The sequence below is a fragment of the Falco biarmicus genome, chromosome 2 (assembly GCF_023638135.1).
Source record: "Falco biarmicus isolate bFalBia1 chromosome 2, bFalBia1.pri, whole genome shotgun sequence".
Classification (NCBI taxonomy): Eukaryota; Metazoa; Chordata; class Aves; order Falconiformes; family Falconidae; genus Falco; species Falco biarmicus.
In genome coordinates this window covers 56,154,692-56,178,472 of record NC_079289.1, presented here as the reverse complement: position 1 = coordinate 56,178,472, position 23,781 = coordinate 56,154,692, and the positions used below count along the sequence as shown (strand labels likewise).

General features: G+C 35.6%; 1 protein-coding gene across 1 annotated transcript in view; it reads left to right on the top strand.

The window, feature by feature from the left end:
• The window catches only part of UGGT2 (UDP-glucose glycoprotein glucosyltransferase 2), an 88,319-nt gene extending 64,538 nt beyond the window's left edge, over positions 1–23,781 (top strand). The window contains exons 26-39 of the mRNA XM_056328582.1: positions 65–144; positions 2,424–2,613; positions 3,466–3,624; positions 4,818–4,903; positions 9,511–9,595; positions 11,265–11,350; positions 15,282–15,380; positions 16,653–16,737; positions 17,158–17,340; positions 18,624–18,784; positions 19,084–19,198; positions 20,605–20,721; positions 21,931–22,075; positions 22,935–23,781. Of these exons, the coding sequence (XP_056184557.1) occupies positions 65–144; positions 2,424–2,613; positions 3,466–3,624; positions 4,818–4,903; positions 9,511–9,595; positions 11,265–11,350; positions 15,282–15,380; positions 16,653–16,737; positions 17,158–17,340; positions 18,624–18,784; positions 19,084–19,198; positions 20,605–20,721; positions 21,931–22,075; positions 22,935–22,957 (1,614 nt within the window). The 3' untranslated portion in view covers positions 22,958–23,781. The remainder of the gene's footprint in view (positions 1–64; positions 145–2,423; positions 2,614–3,465; positions 3,625–4,817; positions 4,904–9,510; positions 9,596–11,264; positions 11,351–15,281; positions 15,381–16,652; positions 16,738–17,157; positions 17,341–18,623; positions 18,785–19,083; positions 19,199–20,604; positions 20,722–21,930; positions 22,076–22,934) is intronic.

Genomic DNA, 23,781 nt, shown 5'->3' with positions numbered 1-23,781 from the left:
TTATTTTCAAAGTTTGGTGATTACCAAGAACCACTTTTTTACAGAGAGATTTTTTTTCCTGTAGGTACTCAAAGACGTGATCAATGTGAAACTCAGGTTGTTTTTGAACTGCAGACCTAAGCTGTCAGAAGTGCCACTGAAGAGGTAAGTAGTTTATCGCTTTTGTGCATAATCTTGCCTGGTTTGGAAAAACAGCCTTGTCATAGTTTCAGCCCAGATGGCAGCTAAGTACCACACAGCCACTTCCTCACTCCACTCCCCCTTGGTGTGGGATGAAGAGGAGAATCGGGGGGGGGAAAAAGGTAAAACCCACAGGTTGAGATAAGAACAGTTTAATAATTGAAATAATATAAAATATTATAATATTAATATGCTAATAATAATGAAAAGGGAGACAACAAAAGACAGAGAGAAATCAAACCCAAGAAAGACAAGTGATGCACAGCACAGTTGCTTACTACCTGCTGACTGATACTCAACCAGTCCCTAAGCAGTAATTGGCTCTTCCTGGCTTTATATACCGAGCATAATCTTTTATGGTATGGAATATCCCTTTGGCTAGTTTGGGTCAGCTGTCCTGGCTCTTTTCTCTCCCAGCTTCTTGTGCACCTGCTCACTGGCAGAGCATGGGAAACTGAGAAGGCCTTGACTTAGAGTAAGAACTACTTACCATGCTGTTTTAGTTGTTACTATCAACATCATTCTCATACTAAATACAAAAACCACAGCACTGCATCAGGTAGTAGGAAGAAAATTGACTCTGCCCCAACCAAAACCAGACAAGCATTAACAGTATGTAATCCCTTAAAAATAAAGTGGCTTGTGTTTCTGGTTTCTTTTGTTGCATTAGTTATTTTCTTTGAATGCAAGTTGAGTGTTACTTAAGCTGTTTGCATTTGTCTAGAGAAAAATTATAATTCTAAGGTGTCAAGCAGGGGACCACAGGGAAGGGATCTAGTCCATCAAATGTACCTCTCATAAACAGTCCTTGGATAAATCAGTGGAGAGTGTTTCATGACTGTGAAAATCTGCAGAGAGATTGTCTGCCTAACTTGGTCACTTCTTGCAGCCCACTGCCTATGTAATGAATTTTACAGATTAAGTACACTTAGAAATGAAAGTAATCTCAGTAAATGTGCAATCTGCACTTGAGATCTGTCTGTAATTCGTTAAGAACAGTATACCCTGAAATTACCTGCCTTAAATTGAATATTCTTTTAACTGTCTGTAAAGCCCAGGTTTCACTAATTCAGTTACAGACGTTTACACTTAATTCACCAGAGAGCATTCCTTTCTGTCGAAGGGAAATGTTTAAGCACTGCCATCCCTTTGGCAGATACTTTACCTATAATCTTGACTATGAGAGGCTGGTGGTAGTGCCTGCCCTTTAGCCAGCAGACGGGAGAATTCATCACTTGCCCACAAAACGGAAGTCTTTAGTTTCTGTTTGGTTTGAGAAGAATTGAACTCATACCTTTTACACTGCAAGAGAGTGTCTTAATCATCAGTCTTCAGGGTATCTTGTGTGACATTGTCATGATTGCTTTTAAAGCTAGGCACTGTGCAGGTGTTAGCGCCTGGCTCTTTCCCTGTGCTTGGGAGAGGTGAGAGGAAGAAGTGTTCAGACATCTGCCCTGCAGACAGGTTATATTTTCATTGCAGCAATGGTTTCACATGAAATGCATCCATATACTACCCTAAATGCTTTGTGTATTTGTATTCCTCCTGAATGGTACAGATTTTCTTTCTTCCTTACTTTTCATAGTAATTAAATACCCTTCCCCTGCCTGTCCGCTCTGCCCCACCCCCATGTGAAGCATGCATTGTTTGCTGCTTTTGCTCACCATCATCACTGCTCTCTTTCTGTTCTGATTCTTCTCATTTTGTTGAATATCAGTAGAGGAAGGAAGAAAATCATGATTGTTTTGTTGTTGCAGGGTACTTTTACCTGTGGAATAGAGGGTAAGAGTTGGAGAGGAAGAGAGAGAACCCTTCTTTCTTTCCTCTGCTCTGTCTTTGCTGCTGCCAGTGTCAGAAGCTGTTCCCAAAGACTCTTTTCTTCCAGCAGAGATTAGTGCTTCTGCTTAGTTCAGTGATACAGGTTCTGAGAATTCAAGGCAGTTCACAGTCAAGATACACCTCTTGGGTATTCACCTTCCCAGCCGTTTAGAATGCTAACGGAAACTACGCACTTTGATAGAAATAAATACCAAAAGCAAATAGACCTATGTTCATCTACCATCCCATTTGAGATGCTATATGTATAGTCTGATGGCATTCCAAAAGAATAGGAAGCTACTGTGCCTCCAAACACCATTAATTTAGTAAACATTCACTATATCTTAAAGCATTTTACAAGAACTTCATGTTTGGAACTTTGTTTCAGTAAATTTATTTTTCTGAACACTCTTATTTTTCGACAGCTTCTATCGTTTTGTTCTGGAACCAGAATTAACTTATGGGATCAACAAGCACCTTGCTTCTGAACCTGTGGCAAAATTCCTAGAATTGCCAGAATCACTCCTTTTGACTCTAAACATGATCACTCCTGAAAGCTGGTTGGTTGAAGCAGTAAACAGTTCCTGTGATCTGGATAATATTCATTTACAGGATGTAAGTAATAGTTTGTAAACATTATAAAACTTGTGTTGGACCTTCTACCTCAAGAAGGAAATGGAAATATTGTGAGAATTTTGTGTCTGTTTTCCAGAAAGATTTTCTGTGGTAATTGATTATTTAGTCAGTATTTTACCTTTTTTATTTCCTTTTTTTTTTTTTAACATTCTCTCTTGATTTAAAAAAAGTGCAAGTTTTAAAAGAAAACAATGAAACAGAAAAAATCAGAATGCAGAGTACAAGTTAAAGTAATTATCTGCTATGTTGAGCTTTATAATGTTTACAGAAATGCTATTTTTTTGAGATAAAAATAAAAAAATCAAGGCATTCTGTGTATTGTCTTACTATTTCTATTTTTTCTATATTTTCAGTTGTAAGAGGATTAACCTGAGTAAATCTTAAAATAAACCTGAATATATGGCTTTTTATTAATATAGCTTAAAGTATATTTGACCCTTTTTTAGGTAACAATTTTTAAATTTTAATCCCTCAGCTTCAAAGACACTAGATTTGTTTCGGTCACTAAGCTTATGCAAAATATTGATGGTGTTTGGTTGACCAAAGCTGTGTACTTGGAAAGTGTACTGTGAAAATAAATGTTGGGGTTTACCTTCTTCAATAGTCAGTGGAGAAGGTCCCTCCAGACAATGATTCATCCTCTTTATCTTGGGTACCTATTTGAAAATTGAATGAAGCTCCTTCTGGAAGGGCCTTTCTCTCTTTTTTTTTTTTTTTTGACAGCTGAATTCAGCTGAGGTAAATCCCACACAACTTGCTTGTCATTGTAATATGTTGCTTTTCCCACATAGTTAAATGACATCATTTATTGATGAAATGTTCCTCCCACAGATAAAAGGGACGGTTATAGCAGAATACGAACTAGAATATATATTACTTGAAGGACATTGTTTTGATGTGACAACTGGACAACCTCCTCGAGGGTTACAGTTCACTCTGGGCACAAAGCATAATCCTGTCATGGTTGATACTATTGTGATGGCCAACCTGGTAAGTAAGTAAGTACAGAAATAGTCACTACAATTGCATGTTCTTAATGAGAATTCTTTATGAGCTGCTTGTTCTTTAAATCCATTTCTCTGTGTTGCAAGCTTAGTAACACTGAAACTGATAGGAACCTCCTAGAGTTTAGACTGTCTACAAAAGACGTGCATCTCTAATTTGCTGAGCTTTCCACTGCTGCTCTTCTGATCCAATATAGGTTTGGATATAGCCTAATTTTAAACTAGTCTGAAGTGCCTAAACTAGGAGGCTAATTGTGTTAAGTAGATGGTAGGAGGTAGCTATATTCAGATGGAGATTCCACTGACAGATGTAAGGTATGAATCACATTCTGATTAAAATAACCTTTTTTGTTACACAGTGATCTGGGCAAAAGGCGGCTCCTATTTTCAGTGCTTCAGTTAAGCGCTTAAAGGCTCTGTGGGACAAATCCCCACCTGAGAATTCCTTTGGTCATCCAAAGTAATTATTTTTCACTTTAGCAGTCCTTAGAGCAGAAGATCTTGTGATTTCTGATGTGAAAGATTAATTTTCTGTTGGCCGAGGTAATTTGATAGGGAAGGATTTTGATGAGTAAGATCTGTTACTTATCTGCTATTCTCTGTTCTCTGTAAATACTGTATCACAGGGAATAAAATGCTTAAACCATGAATCTTTGATTTTTACGCAAGTACTGAATACGGTCTCAGTGGTAGATGTTCAACATGGTGAAACTTTGAATGAAAAGTTTCAATGAAACATTTCAAAGGTTGCTTCATTTAGCTTGCACATAGTGATAGCTGTGTGCAGTGTTCCTGAATTGGGTAGGAGCTGTGTTGACTTGGAAAGTTATTCCAGACAAAAATTCAAAGTCTCAAAGAAGCTTTTCAGTTTAGGGTCAGTTTAATAATTTATTTCTTTTACTGTTCACTTACATACTGATCTAGGTGGAGATTTCGTATATGCTCAAATTCAGCTAGAAACAAACGGAGCACTGTAAGACATTAATATATAATAATAACAGGAAAGGTAATAGTTGGTTGCATCACTGCCATATTACTTTTAGGGCTAGCATGAGACCTAGGTAATGGTTGCTAACCTTGGCTGCAGTACCAAATGTTGGATAATTGATTTTTGTGTATGCATATGATTGATTCTGAAATGCTAACAGAAAAAGTGCCTGTCTTTCCTTTTTTTCTTAGGGGTATTTTCAGCTGAAAGCTAATCCAGGTGCTTGGATGCTGAGGTTGCGTAAAGGAAGATCTGAAGAGATTTACCAGGTTTTTTCGTAAGTAATAATCCATCTTTTGGAAACGTACTTATAAATTAGAAAGTGCAATATATTTTGAAAAGATCTGACAGTACTGAAGGAAAATGAGCAAAAAAAAAAAAAGAGGCAGCAAATGATGATTTGAAGTTTATAACAGATACCTGATTTCCTGATAGCGTAAATTGTTGTTTGATTGCTCCATGTCTTCTTGAAGGCATTTGGATATGTTAATGCGTAATAAGCCTAAGCTGCTCAGCTAGACTTGATACTAGCTCTTACTGTACAGCTACACAGCTACCAGACATGTGCCCTCTGCTTGCACCGAATTCTGTTAAAATGTCACTCTTGGTTTTGTTGATTAGTATTGGCATTCCCAACATACTTATCATGTAATTCCAAGAATATGTACAGTGGAGCATTACTAGCTCTCCAGCAGTGTCTTGATAGCTGAAGGAAGTGCCATGAATTTCACTCTCGTATTCTTTTTTTCGGTTCTGAGGGTGCCTCTGAATGCAGTGTTATTACTGATGGATGGCGTCTTTTTTTAACAGGAACATTATATTAATTTCAGTTCTAGGGGTTTTTTTCTTCAATTAATTCTGAGTGTTTCTTAATTATGTAAGTCATCTAAGAGTCACTGTGATTATACCACCTCAGGATACAAAAGCACCCTTCAGTTTTGTACCCTATCTGCATGTTGACTGCACCACATTTCCCTCTCTTGGTAGACCCCTGTGCATGGAAAGAAGTCATGTTACTCCAGTAACTGGCATTTACTTCTCACCTATATGGGTTGTAGATCTGTAATGTCCATGGTTGGTTTTCATATGAGGAACGTATGCTAGCCATCATTCCAACTATTCCTTGGAAGAATCGTCTTTCTTTTTCATGTTTTATGTAACGGCATAGATTTCTAGCATATGAGGGCTTCCGTATGAAGCTTTGGATCCTATCCCTTCTGGAGGAAGAGTGTTGTTTTATTTCAGCTTCAGTTCTTCCTTTCGCACCCCCAGCTCTGTAATTCTGTGGGCTGAAACAGATTTATTTCTCATAAAATACTTATTATTACTTGGAGTTCAGGAACACATAGTTCCATATTATGTTTAGTCATCAGCTACTATTAAAAGATGAAAAAATTAATGAACATCTTTGCTGGTTTGGATATTTAGTTAATGCATCAATTTCAGTGTTACAGGAAGAAATGTTAACAGGGTATTAGGTTAATTCTGTTTCTTTCCAATTTTCAATTTAATTTTTCCAGAAACCACTTACAATCTGTTGAAAAAGCAGAAAAATAGTCTTTATCCTAAGAAGTTCATGTAATCTGCACCAGCTCTAGCTATATAATTTGTCTTAATTTAACATTCATTTCTTCAGATATATAAAGTGATTTATAAAAGATACCATAGTTTAAAAAAAAATGTAATGAGCTATAGTTGAAATAAAAAATGAAACAAACTCACTCTATATTCTAGACTGGATGCAAGGAAACTTAAATCTGCTGTTTTTTAAGATTACTGATTTTTCCTTAAGATGCAATACAAATGAGCTTAATTAAGCTCAGCTAAGTTATGTAAAATTCCTACTTGATGAGGAATCTAATAGTGTTTATTTCATTTAATTATTACAAGCTGTAGGTTTAGAGTACAACAGCTAAATATGTTTGGGAGGCTGTACCAGGACCTTTGATACTTCTTTTACTGGTATCAGTATTAATAGTATCAAATTGCTATCAGAACTCAAGCAACTATTGACAGGATGGAATTTTGCCAAGAGGTATTGCAGTGTATTCTCCATTTTTGTATACTAGCCATATCCTCCCCTGCTGAACTGTCAGATGACCTCTTTTCTTTGAGGCACAGGCCTGTACATTTTAAATAGGAGTTGTAGTAGAAATACAGGATTTTGAAGTTACAGCATGTTCTGTATCTCAGTGCTTATTTGCTTCTCTTATAGTAGCATCTAATACATATGCAAGTAATTTATTTTTACTTTATGTAAATACACAGGTTTTGAAATAAGCTTTTTTTTTTCCCCAAACACTGCTTCTAACAAGGATCATTATTTTGAAGCAGTCACACTCGTAAATCAATTTGTTATTAAGTACTATGAATATTAGGAAAACAAAAATTGGTATACTTGGCAACAGTCTGAGCAATGCTTTATTATTGGAAATTTGATTCTGTGATGTTGGTAGGAAAACAGGTAGGTATTGCAAGATAAAACTGCAGAAAATAGTTTATATCTAGAGAGATATATGTAAGTTCCTGCGGAATATTTAATTTTTTTAAAAGGCAAGTAGATATAATTTATCATATTTTGATGGTATGCAAACTGCTTAACTGAAAGTTTTATCTTTCATAATTTGGGCAAGGAGTTTTTTGTTCTTTTTTTTTGACATTTTAAAAGGTTTCCATTTGTTGAACTTGAATGCTTCTGTTCTCCATATGGAAAATTATACTTTGTATTATATTGATATTTGTTTTGAAAGTATATAGGTGTTTTGAAACATTTTAAAGCTGTGACATAAATACTGTGGGCGTGTTTAGTTTTGTACAGTAATTATATACCAGCAAAGTAGTTATTGTTAAATACTTAATAGTGCTGTTGGTATGCAATGCATCTTGCTTGGATTTAAAAAGGAAGCTATGCCTACTTTCAGTGAGTTTACAAACTAGGTTACATTAACAGAGTTTAGTAAACTTTTGGACAAAACACAAAATCCTTACTGGTATGTTTAAGGGTGCTTATATATCATGATCCCATTTTTTTCTAGATCCCAGGTCATATTCAAAACCTTATTCACACGATTGCTCATTTGAAATGTACATCTGTTACATGAATAAAATTACAACATGCTGAACACCATATACACAGAGACAGAGAAAGGACAAGAGGTCTTGTGTATGATTCAGAGCACTGATGTAAAATTAGAGACAGTATTATGGAGTTAATTTTCTTTCAGAGAAGAAAAGTAAGTGAATATCCTAGTCTGTAAGCAGCCATTAGCACGTAGTTGGGTGACGAGGAATTGAACTTAAGTACTCTATCAGGAAAAGATGTTACCATAGTGTAGTAGGAAGTATACAAAGATGTGACTGGAGAAACAGATAAATTGGATCTTGAGACCAGCATTAAGTGTCTGAGGTAACTAATGGTGACTGTCACTATTTACAGTACATTGTTCACATGGGGACAGAAATTCATCACACTGAGTGCTGCGCAGAGTAAAAGAATTGGCACTCAGTAAAGATGGAGCCTACAGTAAGGGATTCACAGAAGAGATTTAGGGAGACAAAGTGATGTTGTTAAATTTACAGCCAAACCAAACGCTTTTGAGAATATTGTAAGGACTCTGGAAAATAATCTTCTTCAGCAGAACCGTAGCGCTAGCTACAGAATTCATAGCATAGAGATTTTGAGGTAACTGAGTGAATAACAAAGAAAATTTTGAGTGTGTAAAAACTGAGGGCAAAAATGAGAACATTGTGCCAGCTGCTGCCATTTCTGCTAAGGGCAGTTTGGCTGGCTCTAGTTTTACTATTTTAGAGCTTTTTAATGACACACTATACTTAAAATGTATATCAGTGACCTTTTATGTTGGGTACTGTACATATCTGATAAAAAGACAGTTCTTGGCCAAGTGTTCATATGTGCAATACTTTAAAAGTGTGAAAATGAAACTAAATCGGAAAGTAGAAAAGTCAAGATGATCCTGAACATTGTTTTGTACAAGAATCAGGCATTTCTGTGAAACTTAGTAATCATAGGCCCATTTGACAGAAAAATATTAAATAGGAAATTCAGATAATTATATAAAATCCTGTCATTTTTAGATGAAATGGATTGAAACAAGTTTTAAATATTTCTTTTTTTCTGGGGAGGGCAGATTGCTTTCTTAAACCAGTTTTTTTAATGCACAGCCTTAGCAAGAGGAAACAACATAAAGCTGTTAAAAGACAGAAAGCATTGAAGGAAAAATATATGGGCTATGGAGGTCTAAAAGCTGTAAAATTTGAGGATTATGTTATTGCTCTGTATCGCAGAGTGACAGCAATGTTTTTCATATTTGTTACTCGGTGAACTGTGGTTTTGAGATGCCTGAATGGCTTTAAACTAATGTTCAGTAGGGCAGATGTTCATGTGGTGCCTTGGACAGCCAGGTCTTTAGGGGTACAGTTACCAAAGCCAGCCTGTACTGTCTCAGCACTGTGCTAAAGGTTTCCTCAGATTTATTTTAAAAGTACATTTAGTGCTATCACACAGCAATTTCTAAGGTGTTCTCCATATTTGAAAAATAAAACATAGTTTAATACTTGAATGTAATATATACCTGTATAAGGCATAATAACATGTTCAGCTCTAGGTTACTGCATTTTTTCATTGGTTGATAAACTTGTGAAAATCCAAATTAAAAAGTGAGGGCTGCCACTGTAGACAGTGTCTAGTGACGGATAACTTCAGAAACTTTCTGAGTTTTAAGATATAATTAGGTGCAAGTGAAGAAATTTTTGTTTCTGTAAATATCAGCAATCTTGAACCTTATACTCTAACTAAACAGAAGTAATAATGCATGTTTTAATGAGCCAATGCATTTGCATGGTTTGGTTTTTTTCTCTTCACAGACATGAAGGAACAGATTCTGTAGCTGACCTGACAGATGTTATTGTGGTGTTAAACAGCTTCAGAAGCAAAATTATCAAAGTCCAAGTATGTAGGCATACCTTTTTTGTCTGCAGTCTTTCTGTATATGAAATATAACTAATGCTTATATGTCTTAGGCTATATTTAATTGGAAGACGTATACTGAAATATATAATTTAGATTTTGTATAATTAGAGAAGGGTGTGCAGATTAATGTAGTTAATTTGATCCAATCAGGTTATGCTAATTTCATGGGAGACTGTTAAAAAGCTGTTAAACATAGATGGGATTTATCTGATCTAGTTTAAGGTGTCTAAGAGTGTAGTCCAGGTGCCTTAAACTTCCTCTCTGCTTAGCAGAATGAGAAAGACAGTCTAAAGAACTGCTTGTCACAGCTCACATATGTATTTAAACCAAGGGGATGACCACCTCTTGAGACATCCATTTCTCTCCTGTGACTGGGGAGGGATTTTAAAAGAAGTTCAGATACCAGAGTGGAAGTTAAAATTAGGTACGTTGAATTCTACCCTAAGCAACCAAATTTGTTTAAATGAAATTGTTACTTTCATTCTTACAGATGTATCAAAAAGAGATAATGAAACAGGAGTTATTAAGGAGAAAGAACCTTATAGTATGTTTTCCACTGTTTTGTAAATAACATTTTGTGTAGGTGTCCTTGATACATTGTATCCCAATTTTAGACAGTTTACATTGTCTAAGTACAAAAGGAATTTTTAAAACCACATATATGAGTCTCTTCTGCAATCCTGTAACTGAAAGTTTCCAGAACCTGGAGAAAATGTATAACTCTCGAGTGTGATCAGCCTGCTTTTAAACCACAGAAAAGGGTGAAAGGGGGTGCTGTTTGGGTCAAGATAGGAAAATTGTTTTATGTGAAAGATAGTATGTATTAAGCTTACAACTAGAATATGTAAGCTCTAGTATTCAGGTGAACTGTAGAATGACTTCAGCGATACCTAGGATGTGGCTTCAGAAGCATTAGCTAAAAGGATACATGATTTAGTGTGAACAGAAGTCTGTAAGTGTTAGTTTGACAGTATAAATGACAAACTAAAATAAATGTGAAATAAATATGGTTAGAATTGAGTATGTTCAAACACTTAATGTTTTAGAAGCTCTTTGGGTTTCAAAAACAATTAGGTGTCTTTTATCAAGGAAACTAAGGTCAACGAGCAAAATTAATTTGGAGCCTTTATTAAGTATCTGGGTAAGACAGCAAAAATTGCTTAAGCTGGATGGGAGAGCTTATGTTTCAGCGACGGATTTGTCACTTTCTCCTTGTGAAAAGTTTGAGAATCACAGTTTCCCATCCATGCATGGTGCAACGCCCTGCTACCCTTCTGCCAGCTAATGGCTGGATCACAGACTCATGAGGGATGAAACTGAGATATGATTCCCCATCCTTTTAGTTACTGTTTGCATAAAGAAATACAGAGGGCTTGAACATGCTGTTTGATTTATTAATCACCATTTATTTTTTCTTAATTGATTGTTTTCCTTCTTATTACAGTAGGTTCTGTGCTTTGTTTAAAACTATGAAATGACATTGTTCAATTTAATGCAGTTCAGTAAGTATGTTCCTGAAATAAAAATTGTTAAGATGTTGGTCCAGCTCTAGCCAGTAGGTACACCGTAGTTAGATATCCCAATGGAAGTAGTAATTGTTATCAACTAACACCCTATATTACACAAATACATTTATTTTAATGACTAGGTACAGAAAAAGCCTGATAAAATGAATGAAGAACTCCTTACTGATGGAACAACAGGGAAAAAAGGAAATCGGGAATCAGTTACAAGGTAAATAATAATTTGCTTGTATTTTAACCAATGCCAGGACACGTTTATTATTATTTAAGTAAGAAACACTTCCTTGCTATAATATGAGTAATAATACAAGCAATACATTAAGTGATGCAAATATATAAAAAGGTTCTCCAGGGGATTTATAATATAAATAAAAGGGGGGAAAGACAAGCTATTATGTCTTGTACATGTCATTATTTCCTTTTTAATCCCTCCTTGCATTTCTAGTTCCTGTTAATTTTCTCCATTGGCATTACTTTCATTTTGTTGTGGCAGAGATTCCGTCTCAATGTGAAAATCTCAGCCAGTAATATTGTACTCAGGTGTATCAAACTGAACATCAAAAACCAGGCTATGATGCTGCTTGTCTGATGTTAGACACAGTTTACAAAACCTCAAGAATTGTTTTTATATTTGACATTAAAATACCTTTTACTTTAAAGTTTGAGTTTTATAAATAATTGTAATAAACTTCTCAATTTGGAGTTTATAAATTTGAAATTTTGAAGTTTATTACTTCAATATAAAACTCTACATTTGGGGTTAATAACATTGTAGTATTTCTGACTTGCCATATACCATTTTAAAACTTTGTTTTCAGTTGCTCATAATTATTTTGTCTGTGGCTGGTGTGTAGTTCAGGCAGATACTTTTTGAAAACTTTAGTTTTTATTAATAAGATACAAATCCCTTTGAAATTATGTCACTTTTGAGAATGAGATAAGGGCAAAAAAATGGTATTTCATCTTTGCTTAGAAAAATTTTAGTGTTTTTCTTTTAGTAGACTGGTATATCTGTGCTGTGGAGCAGAACACAGGGTATTATATCAGTTTCCAAGATACGTTAATTGTCCTTTTGAGACCATTTCAGTCAGATGACTTTTACCAATGTATTTTAGGGGGGACTTAATTTGCAATACACAGTTTCCATACTGCAGTCTGTCCACTTCATAGGAAACACTTCTGTTTTGTTCTTGGAAACTCTGATTTCCTGCACAGGTTGTTACTGCAGTATGCTGCCATGGCTCTGTAATTGCAAAGGCAAAGTAGTCAAGGTAACGCTTTCTGAAATAACCAGTTCAGGGCTAATGACTTGACTGTGTAAACGACTTAATCCAAGTAATCCCGGGTCTCTTTGCCCTGAAGGAAAAAAGTAATCGCAGTAGCTTTGTCCATAAGTACCTTTAAGCATTCCAAGATGTACTGTTGAGGTAAAGTCAGATTCCTCTGCTCTTCAGGAGGAATATACAGAGGAATATAATTCAGCTAGTAAGAAAGGGATAATGTCAGTATGAGGGATTTAAAGATGGCTTTTTCATCACTATTGTCTCCGTACCCTAAAGACTTTTTGGCCCCAAATGACTGCTATGAGACTCAGCAACGGTTTTCTTCCATTTTCAGTAGCCTTGGCAATGGTTGTCAGTTACAAAGACTATTAAAGAAGATAAAGAAAAGGCATAGCAGTTCTACTTTATCTAGTAAACAGTTGACTCCAGTCAGTCCTCAGCGCACACATTTCTTGGTAGATCCAGGACTGGCTTCTGTTTCAGCTTTATCATCTGTCCTGGGAAGGCCTCTTGTATCTCAAGTACCTGAACATTTTATTGAGTCTCTGTTGCTGATTTGATGTTTATCGCCATTTATCCACAGATGATTTTACTGCTATATTGACTCTATTCAGAAAGCCTTCCAGACTACTATACTACAACTCCCAAAAATTTCTTCCTGAAACCACAGGTCAGGGAAGTGAACGTGTGTTTTTGCACAAAGGTGGCCTCTTTTGCAGAATGACAGTAGTTGCATGAATTTTTCATCATTCAACGTTCCCATCTCTAATTGGCTGCTTCAGAGGATATATGTGCAGTGGTCAATATCTTAGCTTTCTGTAAGAAATTTATAGGTCAGAGATTCACAATATTCTGGACCTAGCCTTTTTTTGCGGTGGGTTGGTTTATCAGTGTGCATCAGGCTCAGAGCTTGCTGGGCTGTTGAAGCCCCTCACCCAATGAAGTTTGTTTGCTTTTCCCATTGATTTAAGATTGTGGCTTAAGGATATGATTTGAGGCCTGCCGTTTGTCTGTTAGCCTCTTGCTGTCTAGGAGCTTGTCAAATATCCTTCCTCTGATATCCCACAAGGAAAAGTATATCCTGCCAGCACGCTGTTCTTTACATGAACCCACGCGTGCTCTGACATGGGACACGTGTGCCTACCATGTCACCCAAGTCCTTTCATAACCAAACTGCCCTTCTCCCACTGACTGCTTTTCCATGTGGCCTTACAGGTTAATCCTGCCTTCTTCAGAGCAACTTGTTCAATTTGGAAGATCTCTGGCTTCTGTAAAGCTTTGCAGAATCAGTATTTTCAAGATTCTTGCATCAAAACCTGATTATTTTTTTTTTGCACCTGTCTTTGTAGCCACATGTGGCAATGGTTGTGTTACAAAGAGCTTGACATTCTTTCCGTCCTGCTCTCACTAAGTATAAGAAAGGAGACAAAATGTCAGCAAGAAAGCAGACAGACTGCTTGGGACTGTGAACTGCGGTCTGTTTAGCCTGTGAGAACTCAGTGCTAGCCGGGGGGTTGTCTTAGATGCCACACGGTTCAGTCAGTGCTGCTCCACTGATGTCACTTTCATTTGCATTTGCTGTAGTCCTGATCAGGTATGACTGCGGTGCTATCTGCTCTTACCATTGCTGAGTGAAAAGAACGTGGATTTCTCAAAAGATTCTTCAAACACCATTTACACACATTGCAGCCTTGTGACATTTCAGTTTTGTATTAGTGACGTGAATTCTTTCAAATATACTGGAGATCTGAGACTTGTCTCACCTCTTCTTAAAGATTATGAAGGATACTTATTTGTATGTTTTTTAAAGTATACTTTTAAAAGGGATCTAACAAGAAGAAAAATTAATAGCAGTGACTCACACAATCTAAATGTGAGGAATGACTCACCTAAAAAAAAAAAAAACCAACCAAACAAAAAAACCTCTGGGGGTGAATTTCCAACAATATCAAACTATACTGTAACCACTTTGGCTAGGGCAGCCTTTGCCGTTCTGAGATCCATGAAGCAGTGCCCTGAGGGAGACTACAGCCACCATCCTCCAGCTGTGTGTGCTGGAAGCATAGATGATTAAAAAACAATCCTGGTAGACTTTGGTATTCGAAGCAAGGAAAGAATGTTGTGCAGCAGAAACAAGAAAACCTCTAGACAACATACCTCGGAGATATAGGGTAGCTTATAGGGAGAGTAATGGGATGAATTTAAGGAATAATTCAGCAAGTATTACAAAAAACGCTCAGGAAGTTCCATCACCACAGACCGCTGAATGTTACGAGAGCATTGTGGAAAGGCTGCTACTACTCAGTTTTGTCTTTTGCTGTTGGTAAGATACTGGGCTAAGCACGCGCTTTGGCCTGGTGTGACCATCTTTGTTACGTCGGTCTGTATTTTAGAGTGTATGTTCAGCTCAACCACTTCGGGGGCTATGCGGACATCCCACATCTCAAGAATATTCAGTGGTGGTTCTGATGTAGAATGCATGTGGATGAAACTTGAAAAATAACTGTTGCTGATTTTAAAATACCCAGTTCTCAAGATATTCTGGGAGCGTGTACTTCTGATTTTGGGCTTTGATAAAACATGGAATTCTGCCCAAATTTGGGTTCCGTTTGATTGAAAATATTCAAGACTGCATTGTGCCATTTTTCGTCCTGGGTGACTGGGTATAAGGTGTTGCTTGCAAAAGGTTTGGGTATCATAGGCATGTGCGGTGGGAGTAGAATGTAAGTCTACTCAGTTACTGTGGGATGAGTATGTCTTTTGTGTATTTTAATACAATTCTTTATGAGCTTAATGGTAATGTAGTAGTATTTCCTTTCTGCTGAATGTTTGTGTAATAATCTGGGGGGGGTTTATTAGATTTTCAGAAAAAATTCCAACAGAAGAGAAGGAAAAGAAAAGTGATATTCTTAACATTTTTTCCGTTGCTTCAGGACATTTATATGAACGTTTTTTAAGGTAAGGAAAGGTAAAAAGGAAAGAATGTGATAGCAGTACTATCGAATTTCATTACTATACTAATAGTAATAGTAATATACTAATTAGCAATAGTAATTTACTATTATTACATTTCATCCTAAAACTAAGAAGCTTAACGAAACTGTCTTTTTAAACAAAGTATAAAGAATCAATTGTGAAAACATAGAAAAGTTTTATACAGTGAGGATTAAATTAGTATTTGAGAACAAAGTGATTCAATGTATAGATGTTCAAAAATACCAGTATTCTTAGAAGAAAGAAGAATGTTCTCCATGTCTTTCATGAGTGCATGTGTGAAATGTGAACGTAAAAGGTGAAGTTCAGCCTCTCTTTATAAAGACATAGCAGAAGTGACTTCATTAGTTGTATCTGTCTATGTTTAGTCCAAACTATGGAAGCTACTACATGTACATATGGTCTTAATAAACAGTGGTTGCTTTTAAGAATTCTTACAGTATGGCCTAATCTGTTCACAACCATCTCTGTTACTTTCCTGGTTTGAGTACTTGTCTATAGGCATCAGTTCTCGTGATTTTATTTCTTAGTCTGATGCAGTTTGACCATCTGCATTTCTTTCCTTCAGCCTACAACAACCTTCATAAAGGGAAAGACTCGTTTATTTTAAGGAAGAAAAAAATTAATTCTAAAGCATCCTACATGCTTCTTTACCTTATTTTGAAGTTTATTTCTTGATTATTTTTTTTAAGGCAGACTTGGCCTCTTTTAAGACTTTAAGGCATTGTTTATCTCTCTGATTGCACCAAACAAATGCCACAATAGTAGGAAAAAAAAAAAAAAAGGAATCAAAAATAGTGGGGTTTAGTTACCAAGGGTTTTCTGAAGAGGATCTTAACTTGAATTGTGCTTTCTCTTTCCCACTGTTTTTCTTTCAGCAACCTATTAAACTCAGCCAATATATTTCTAAAAGAAGTTCTCTCAGTAGCCAAGTTAATATAAGGTATTAGTTATTCTAATTTTGTCAGGCATGTCTTAGAATAAAACTTGTTAACAGATCCACTTCTGAAATTGTTCTTTCTAATACTGCTTAGCCAATCTGCATTGAATAAGTCCATCTCAAAGCAGTCTCGAACACATGCTCTTTAAAGCTTTTAATTAGAAGTAGACAGAAACTTCGTCTTAAACAGAGTTAAAGGAAATTAAACTTAGAAAGCTTTAGCACCTTTTAAGTGCAGTAGAAATTTAATGACCTGTGTGTATTTGTTTGTTTATTATAGACTTCTATTTCCACAGAATTATGATGCTTTCTGTCCTACGTCATACAAAATCACCAGTTAAATTTTGGTTTCTGAAAAACTACCTCTCCCCAACATTTAAGGTAGGAGCAACATCTTCCTTTTATGTATTCTTAAAAATTTTAAGTAGCTTTAGAAATAAAAATTACAATTGTGGTGTTATATAATTGAATTTTCACAGTTGAAAACGATGTTTGAATGCATTAAATACCAGTATTATTAAAGTCTTATGTGTGAGGTTCTTCTTTTCGGGAGCCCAGAGCCCAGTCATACGTTATAATTTATTCTCTTCCAATAGTCTCCAAGAGATTGGAGGAAATGCTTTTTATATTTGTGTAGCTGAGGATACTGCTAGAACTAAAGAAACATTTTAAAATAATAAATTATGTAGTCAGTAAGGCCAACACAGCTTCAACTGTGTTGTGACATTCCCTCTTTTTCTTTTGGAGTCCTTGTGTGTTGCATACACGTGCAACTAATAGGTTTTTTGGTTCTTCTTCTAGGATGTTATTCCTCACATGGCTAAGAAGTATGGCTTCAAGTATGAGTTAGTACAGTATAAGTGGCCCCACTGGCTTTATCAACAGACTGAAAAACAAAGAATTATTTGGGGCTACAAAATTCTTTTTTTGGATGTTCTTTTCCCTTTGGCTGTGGATAAAATAATATTTGTTGATGCTGATCAGGTAAGAAAAAATAATGCTGTATAAATATGAGGAATTTGTTTTGTCTTAAATTGGTGCAGTTTCAGTCTCTGTGGCCATTTTATCCAGACATTGGTCTCGTGAGATTATTGCAGTTGTACTGGCTGAACTGGCGGTGTCACAGAGGGTGAAATGTGATAATTTTATTTGTCTTTAGTCATGTAGAAATGAAGTCTCGCCACCATGAGCTGCCCTAAATTGCCTGTGAAGAGAGGAAGGCGTCTAGAGTTATGTGTGACCTTAAAGGTGCATTTCACCTAAGGCATATTTGAGTGATTCAGTCTCTGGGCTTCTCAGCTATGGACTTCTCCAGTATGGAAGGAGTCTGGGGTGATTAGTTCAGACCATTTGAACAACTTCTAAATGGCTGAAATTTTTCAAGATTAATTCTCTCTCCATTTTTCTAAAATTTGTATGCAGTCTTTCACTCAGAAATTAATATTGTGTAATATACTAAAAGGTAACATGCTGTCTCAAAACAGAGGAGATACTGAAGAGTCTATCACATGGTTATTAAAAACCTCAGAACAAATATCACGTTTCGGTCCTTTTCCAAAGCTTGAGAATAAATTAAATTTAGATCTAGCAATGTGGACTGCAATTTGCTGCAATTTCATCTGGATACGGTAGTAATACTGATTGTCTGTCCTAACTACTGTAAGGATTTTTCTGTACTCCAAAACGGCTGAAAAATTTTTGTCACCACTGATAAATTACATAAATTACATTAGTGGGGTTTGATGGAAGAATGATTGATTAGTGAATAAAGGACATATTACAAATGTCCTTAAAACATGTTTTTGAAAGTCCTTTACTACTAGATACAAAGATTTTTTCAAATAATACAGTAATTTTGGAGTGCCCAAGTTATGTAACAAACAGGAAGGCATTTTTTAGAAGGGAGATATTCAGCACATTTGAAAGTTACACTTCTGCATGAAGGAGTTTAATATTGGGAAACCAGAAACACTGGTCTGGGAATGAAAAATTGCTTGGTTTATTTACTACTTAATGTGTTACACAGATGGCCCCAGAGTAAGCACTTTTGGTTTTAACTTGAACAATAATTTAGTAAATATCATTCCAGTGGAATATTTTATCTATACTCCACTGTTGTAGCGTCTCCATTTATTGGGGGTGGGGGAGGTGTGTGTTTGATTTTTTTAAAATCAAAATTAAACTTTGGGAAGCCTGCTGCAATTAACTGTCTTCATATGCACCCTTTAAAAATAGTATTAAATTATATATATATCATTTTTGTGTAGATTGTGAGAAGTGACCTCAAAGAACTCAGAGATCTAGACCTAAATGGAGCTCCCTATGGATACGCACCTTTCTGTGACAGCCGTAAAGAAATGGATGGGTACCGTTTCTGGAAATCGGGATACTGGGCATCACATCTTGGAAAAAGGAAATACCATATTAGGTAGGATAACTCCTTACGTATTTTTGTGCAGCTTGTGAATCTGATTAAAATCTGCGTCTTTGTATTGACAACTGAGGCATTCAAAAGTAATTGCCCTATAGTCATTTTCAGTAAGAGATAAGACATAAATTCTGAGGACATGTTGATTTCACTTTTTTATTGTAGCTTCAGCCACTTAATTAAAAAACTATATTCCTTTAGGATGGGAACAGGTTTTGCTTTCTTGTTACTTTTATTAACGTTATCATAAAGAAGGTGAAACTCCACGATTCTTAATTCTTTTTTTTTAATCTTTGTAGTGCCTTATATGTTGTGGATCTTAAGAAGTTCAGAAAGATTGCAGCTGGAGATAGGCTTCGGGGCCAGTATCAGGCTCTTAGTCAAGATCCAAACAGTCTGTCAAATCTAGATCAGGTATATATATGGCTTTAAGCAATTTGGGCTTTTTTCTTTATCTTTCTCAATATGCATGGAATTATTTTGTATCTCAGTGTAGAGGTTATATGATTCTGAAACTATTTGCTCTTCACTGCTGTTTTAGCACACTTTCAGGTGTGCATATGAGCACAGTTCAGAAGACTGAACACTGTGATGATTACTTGAAATAATTGTTTCATATGGAAAAAAAAAAAAAAGAGGAAAAAACAGCATAGAGGACTGCTGTCCTTTTTATTTGTAGTTGTTCTGTGTGTATTTGTGTTTCTCCAATGATAATACCATAGTCTGATAGGTAATTCACATTCTTATTTAGCAAGAGCTTTTCCTCTTTTTTTTCCATTAATGTAAATTAATTTTTTTGTAAACTAATTGCTAATGCACTCTAGTGGTTGCTGTACGTGGTCATCCTGGGGTGACTACTCCTCATTTATATAACTTCACCAATATTTTTTTTAAAGATAGGTGGGGTGAGTCAGGGTGCAAGTCACAAGCATGTTTAATGTCTTGACTATCAGTATACTTATTTGATATAATTTTTCTGTACTAGTTTCTATATTTGAATTAAATTATATACCTTTCATAATGCAGCTGTAGGTGCTATTTTATTGTCACATTTAGCAGTGTGAATTGGCAAAAAAAAAAAAATGTGACTCTACTTATTTGGGTACTGACATTTATTTTCAAATATAATGTAGGGTTGCACATGTAAAGGAGCTTACAAATGGATCTACCGATTACCCCTGGCCAGGGCATGTGCGTCATACGATCAGCTGAGGGGTTTCTCATTTGTAAATGCTGCTTCCTGCATTCTGCAAGATACTGGCTCTGAATTTTCACGAGAGTACTTGAATTCTTATATAAGGTTAAAAAAAAAAAAAAATTTAAATGAAGTAAGGAAGATAACCAGAATAGCAATTTAATAGCTTTTCCTTTTCATGATCATGTTTCTGGAATCCATTTTCCTAGAAGTCTAAATTTTGAGTACTGCCATAAATCTGGATTAAATGCTTTTGAGTTTTTTGTTGGTTTTTTTTTTTTTCCAAATTTGAGGAATGGGAAGGCAGTTAAGTTTTGCTCTAATAATTTCACACAGTCTGTTGTAGTATGACATGCAGTATCCGACCTGCAAGTATCAGACAGTAGTATTCCTTATGTCGAGCTAAGGAAGGACAGACGTAAGTACAGGAAAAAATTGCTGGAGAAATGAGAGATGGAATTGGCCACCAAAATGAGCAGGACTTAAGTTTTGAATCTATTTGAAAAAGAACTAGGAAAATTTGCAGAAATGGTAGTAGGCAAAGATAGTTTGCTTTTAGCTAGTTGCTTGATAACCAGTTACATTAAATTGAGTGCTAATTTATGATTTTATAAAATTTGTACAGGATCTTCCCAATAATATGATTCATCAAGTAGCTATTAAGTCTCTCCCTCAGGAATGGCTTTGGTGTGAAACCTGGTGTGATGATGAATCCAAGAAAAAGGCTAAAACAATAGACCTGGTGAGTTGATTTTGAGTTATATTAGTTTTATAGATTAAAATCTTTGCTGTCATTTCTGTGGCCTTTGAGATATACGTATGCCATGTCACGGAGGCAGCCTTGCTGGAAGGTACTGGAAGACTAAATGCTGCATCCCTGCCTCTACAATACAGCAACCTTTCTCCTTTCCACTGAGAACTCTCCTCCTTGCCCTGCACCAAATTTACTTACGTTGAAGCTGAAAACTGTACCCCAAAATTAAATGTTGCTTTCTGTAACCGGACGGGATTGGGTTTTTTCATACCCATACATGTATTTTCCCTGTCTGTTTTCCATGTTCAGCCAGGGCAGTGGAATTCTGATGGGTACTGTTAACTGTCTGGGTATTGTGTGCTGCTTTGCGCTCCCTACAAAGAACGTTCTCCCAGAACCCACTGTGTAGAGAACTTAATATTATCATGTTTTTCTCTGTCCATTTCACCACTACAAACAGGAGATACAGCAGAGCTTAAAAAGTGTCATGTCATTATTGCCCCCATTCTCATTTTTTTGACAACCTGCCTACACTGTAAGTGGTAATTCAGAGACATAATTAAGAAGAAAAACAGACAATTGGAATCTGGTGCGAATGTTCAGTATGTAAATAGTTTTGTTTTCTTTGTGTCTTTACGGCTGTTAAAATAAGCTTTTTTTGCACACTAAAGATGGGTGCGCTCTATTCAAGAAAGAATGAAATTAAGTTGCTAGACCTTCTTTCAATCCCCATTATCATGTAACTTCTTATGATTTCCATTTATGTTGTTTTATGGAAGTGACAGATACATTTTTCTAGACAACACTAGAGGAAGCATCACAAACTTAATAAAAATTACATCAGATTCAGTTTCAATATGCTAATTTATATCTTGCATTTCCCCGTGTAACTTTGTCTAAATCTTGGTAGTCTTGTGCTAGCCATGCCTCTGCTATCTGCATACTCAGGACCACATGGAAAAATAAAAGTATTTACAATAAAATGTTTTAAGTTATTTAAACAAGGTTTGTTTACAATTTGTGTTGTGCAATTATTTTTTTTTGCTGTTTTGTGGTGGTGGTGGTGGTAGTAGTAGTAGTATTGTCAAGTACCTTGCATGCTGTTCTTCAATTAAATTGTAAATGCTGACAAATTTATTTTAGGGCAGTTTCTTGGAAGCATTTGCTTTGTTTATATCTAATGTTTCAAACTTTTAGTGCAACAATCCCCAAACCAAAGAACCAAAACTGAAAGCTGCTGCCCGGATAGTTCCTGAATGGGTTGAGTATGACTCTGAGATACGACAGTTAATACAGCAAATTGAAAAAGAGAAGAAAAATCAAACACCATTATTTCAAAAAGGTAGTTTATGTATATATTTGTCTGTTAGTTTTTAAAAACTAAATGCTAATATAGTTGAAATTAAGATCGGGATCGGTAGGCACAAATACTGTATTTGTGTAATATTCCCTGATTTAAGAGAAGTCGTGTGGGTTTTAAGAGTTGTGTGATGCTTCTTTATGTAGGAGTTACACTAAGAGGATAAACCCTTTTGTTTTGTGCCAGAATCTAAGAGAAAACATAGCAGTGTCCTATTATTGGACCTCAGACGCAACAAACTGTTCCACATCATCTGAGCTAAAAACATTAAAATGAAGCACATTAGCTTAGGCCTTAGAGAAGCTGAAGCTAATGTCTATTAAGCAGTAGGTCCCAGAGTCTTTATTAATTTTTCTCCACATCTCTCACGCTGGGCTTATCTACGCAGGGCCTTGTCACACCAGATAAAACGGTGGTTTTGTTAACAAATAAATGTTGGGGTTTTATTTTAATAAAATTGTTTTAAACTGAGTTAAATAGCATGAGGGAAAAAAACACTCATGTAGGACTTCCAGTAAGACTTGACTTGTTGGAATAATGTGGGGGCGGGGGAAAAAAGGTGATCTCTGCTCTCAAGGACATAGAAAAATCTTAGGAGATAAATATTTATAAGTGTTGAGTCAGGGAACAAATTCACTTTTTGTTACAAATAACTCAGTACGTTCTATTCTCTGTGAAAGCGTATGGTAAAGTTTTAGCAAGGCTCCAAGAATGAAGTTCATGTTGCTGAACTGACTAGCAGTAAACAAAGGGCTTTTGCCACATTTTACAAAACTAGTCATTAAGTCTTTCTATAACAGGGTTTTATAACTTTTTTTTTTGTTTTTTCCTTTGCTTACAGGTCATAAGCATGAAGAACTTTAGCACAGCCTCTAAACATTAGTGGTGACAGCTGAACAGTCTTCTGTGAAAGACTGAATGGAACTTACAAATGTTACATTGGCAGTATTTGTAACATTCTTTAACATGAAGTCAAATATTTTATAATTTATAGTGTTATTTAAAACATTTTAAATTAAATACAAAACCAGAAGAGAAATCGACAGGTACTTGATTTTTTTCTTTTTTCTTTTTTTTTTTTTTAACCAGTGGAGTAGCTTTCCTAATTTCTCTGGTTTTCTTTTCCTTTGCTAAAAGACAGTTTGCCCGGAGGATTTTAGGATATAAAGAAGGATGTGTTCAACTCTTCAAAGATACATTTTATCAGTCTGGGGGACAACACACACATTATATTTAAATGAAAACTTCTGTGCATATTACATGCATTAGTGTATTTAAATAGAAAGAATGTTGTTTATATGTCCATAGTTTTGTCCCTGGAAAATGCTGTGGTCACAAGAAAAAAATCTCAGTGTAGCAAAGATAAGACAGAAAAAAATAACTTGTTTAATCTAGACCATACAAATCTAAGTCAACTCAGAAGCTTGGAATGTCACTTTTCGTTTATTATGCAGGACTGCTGCACTCTTGCTAATGTTAAAAAATAATTTTTGATGCTTGGGCTCCTTCTGGTCACTTAAATAGTATGTCATAAAATTCCATTATGTTTTTTGAGACTGTTTTCCAACCAGTATATCTTGCATCAGAAGGTCAGTCCTGAAAGCCGTTTCCACTGGATTTTGATTATCATCATCCTGTTTAGAACTGAAAATGAAATAATAAAATACATGAGTAATTTTGACTATCGA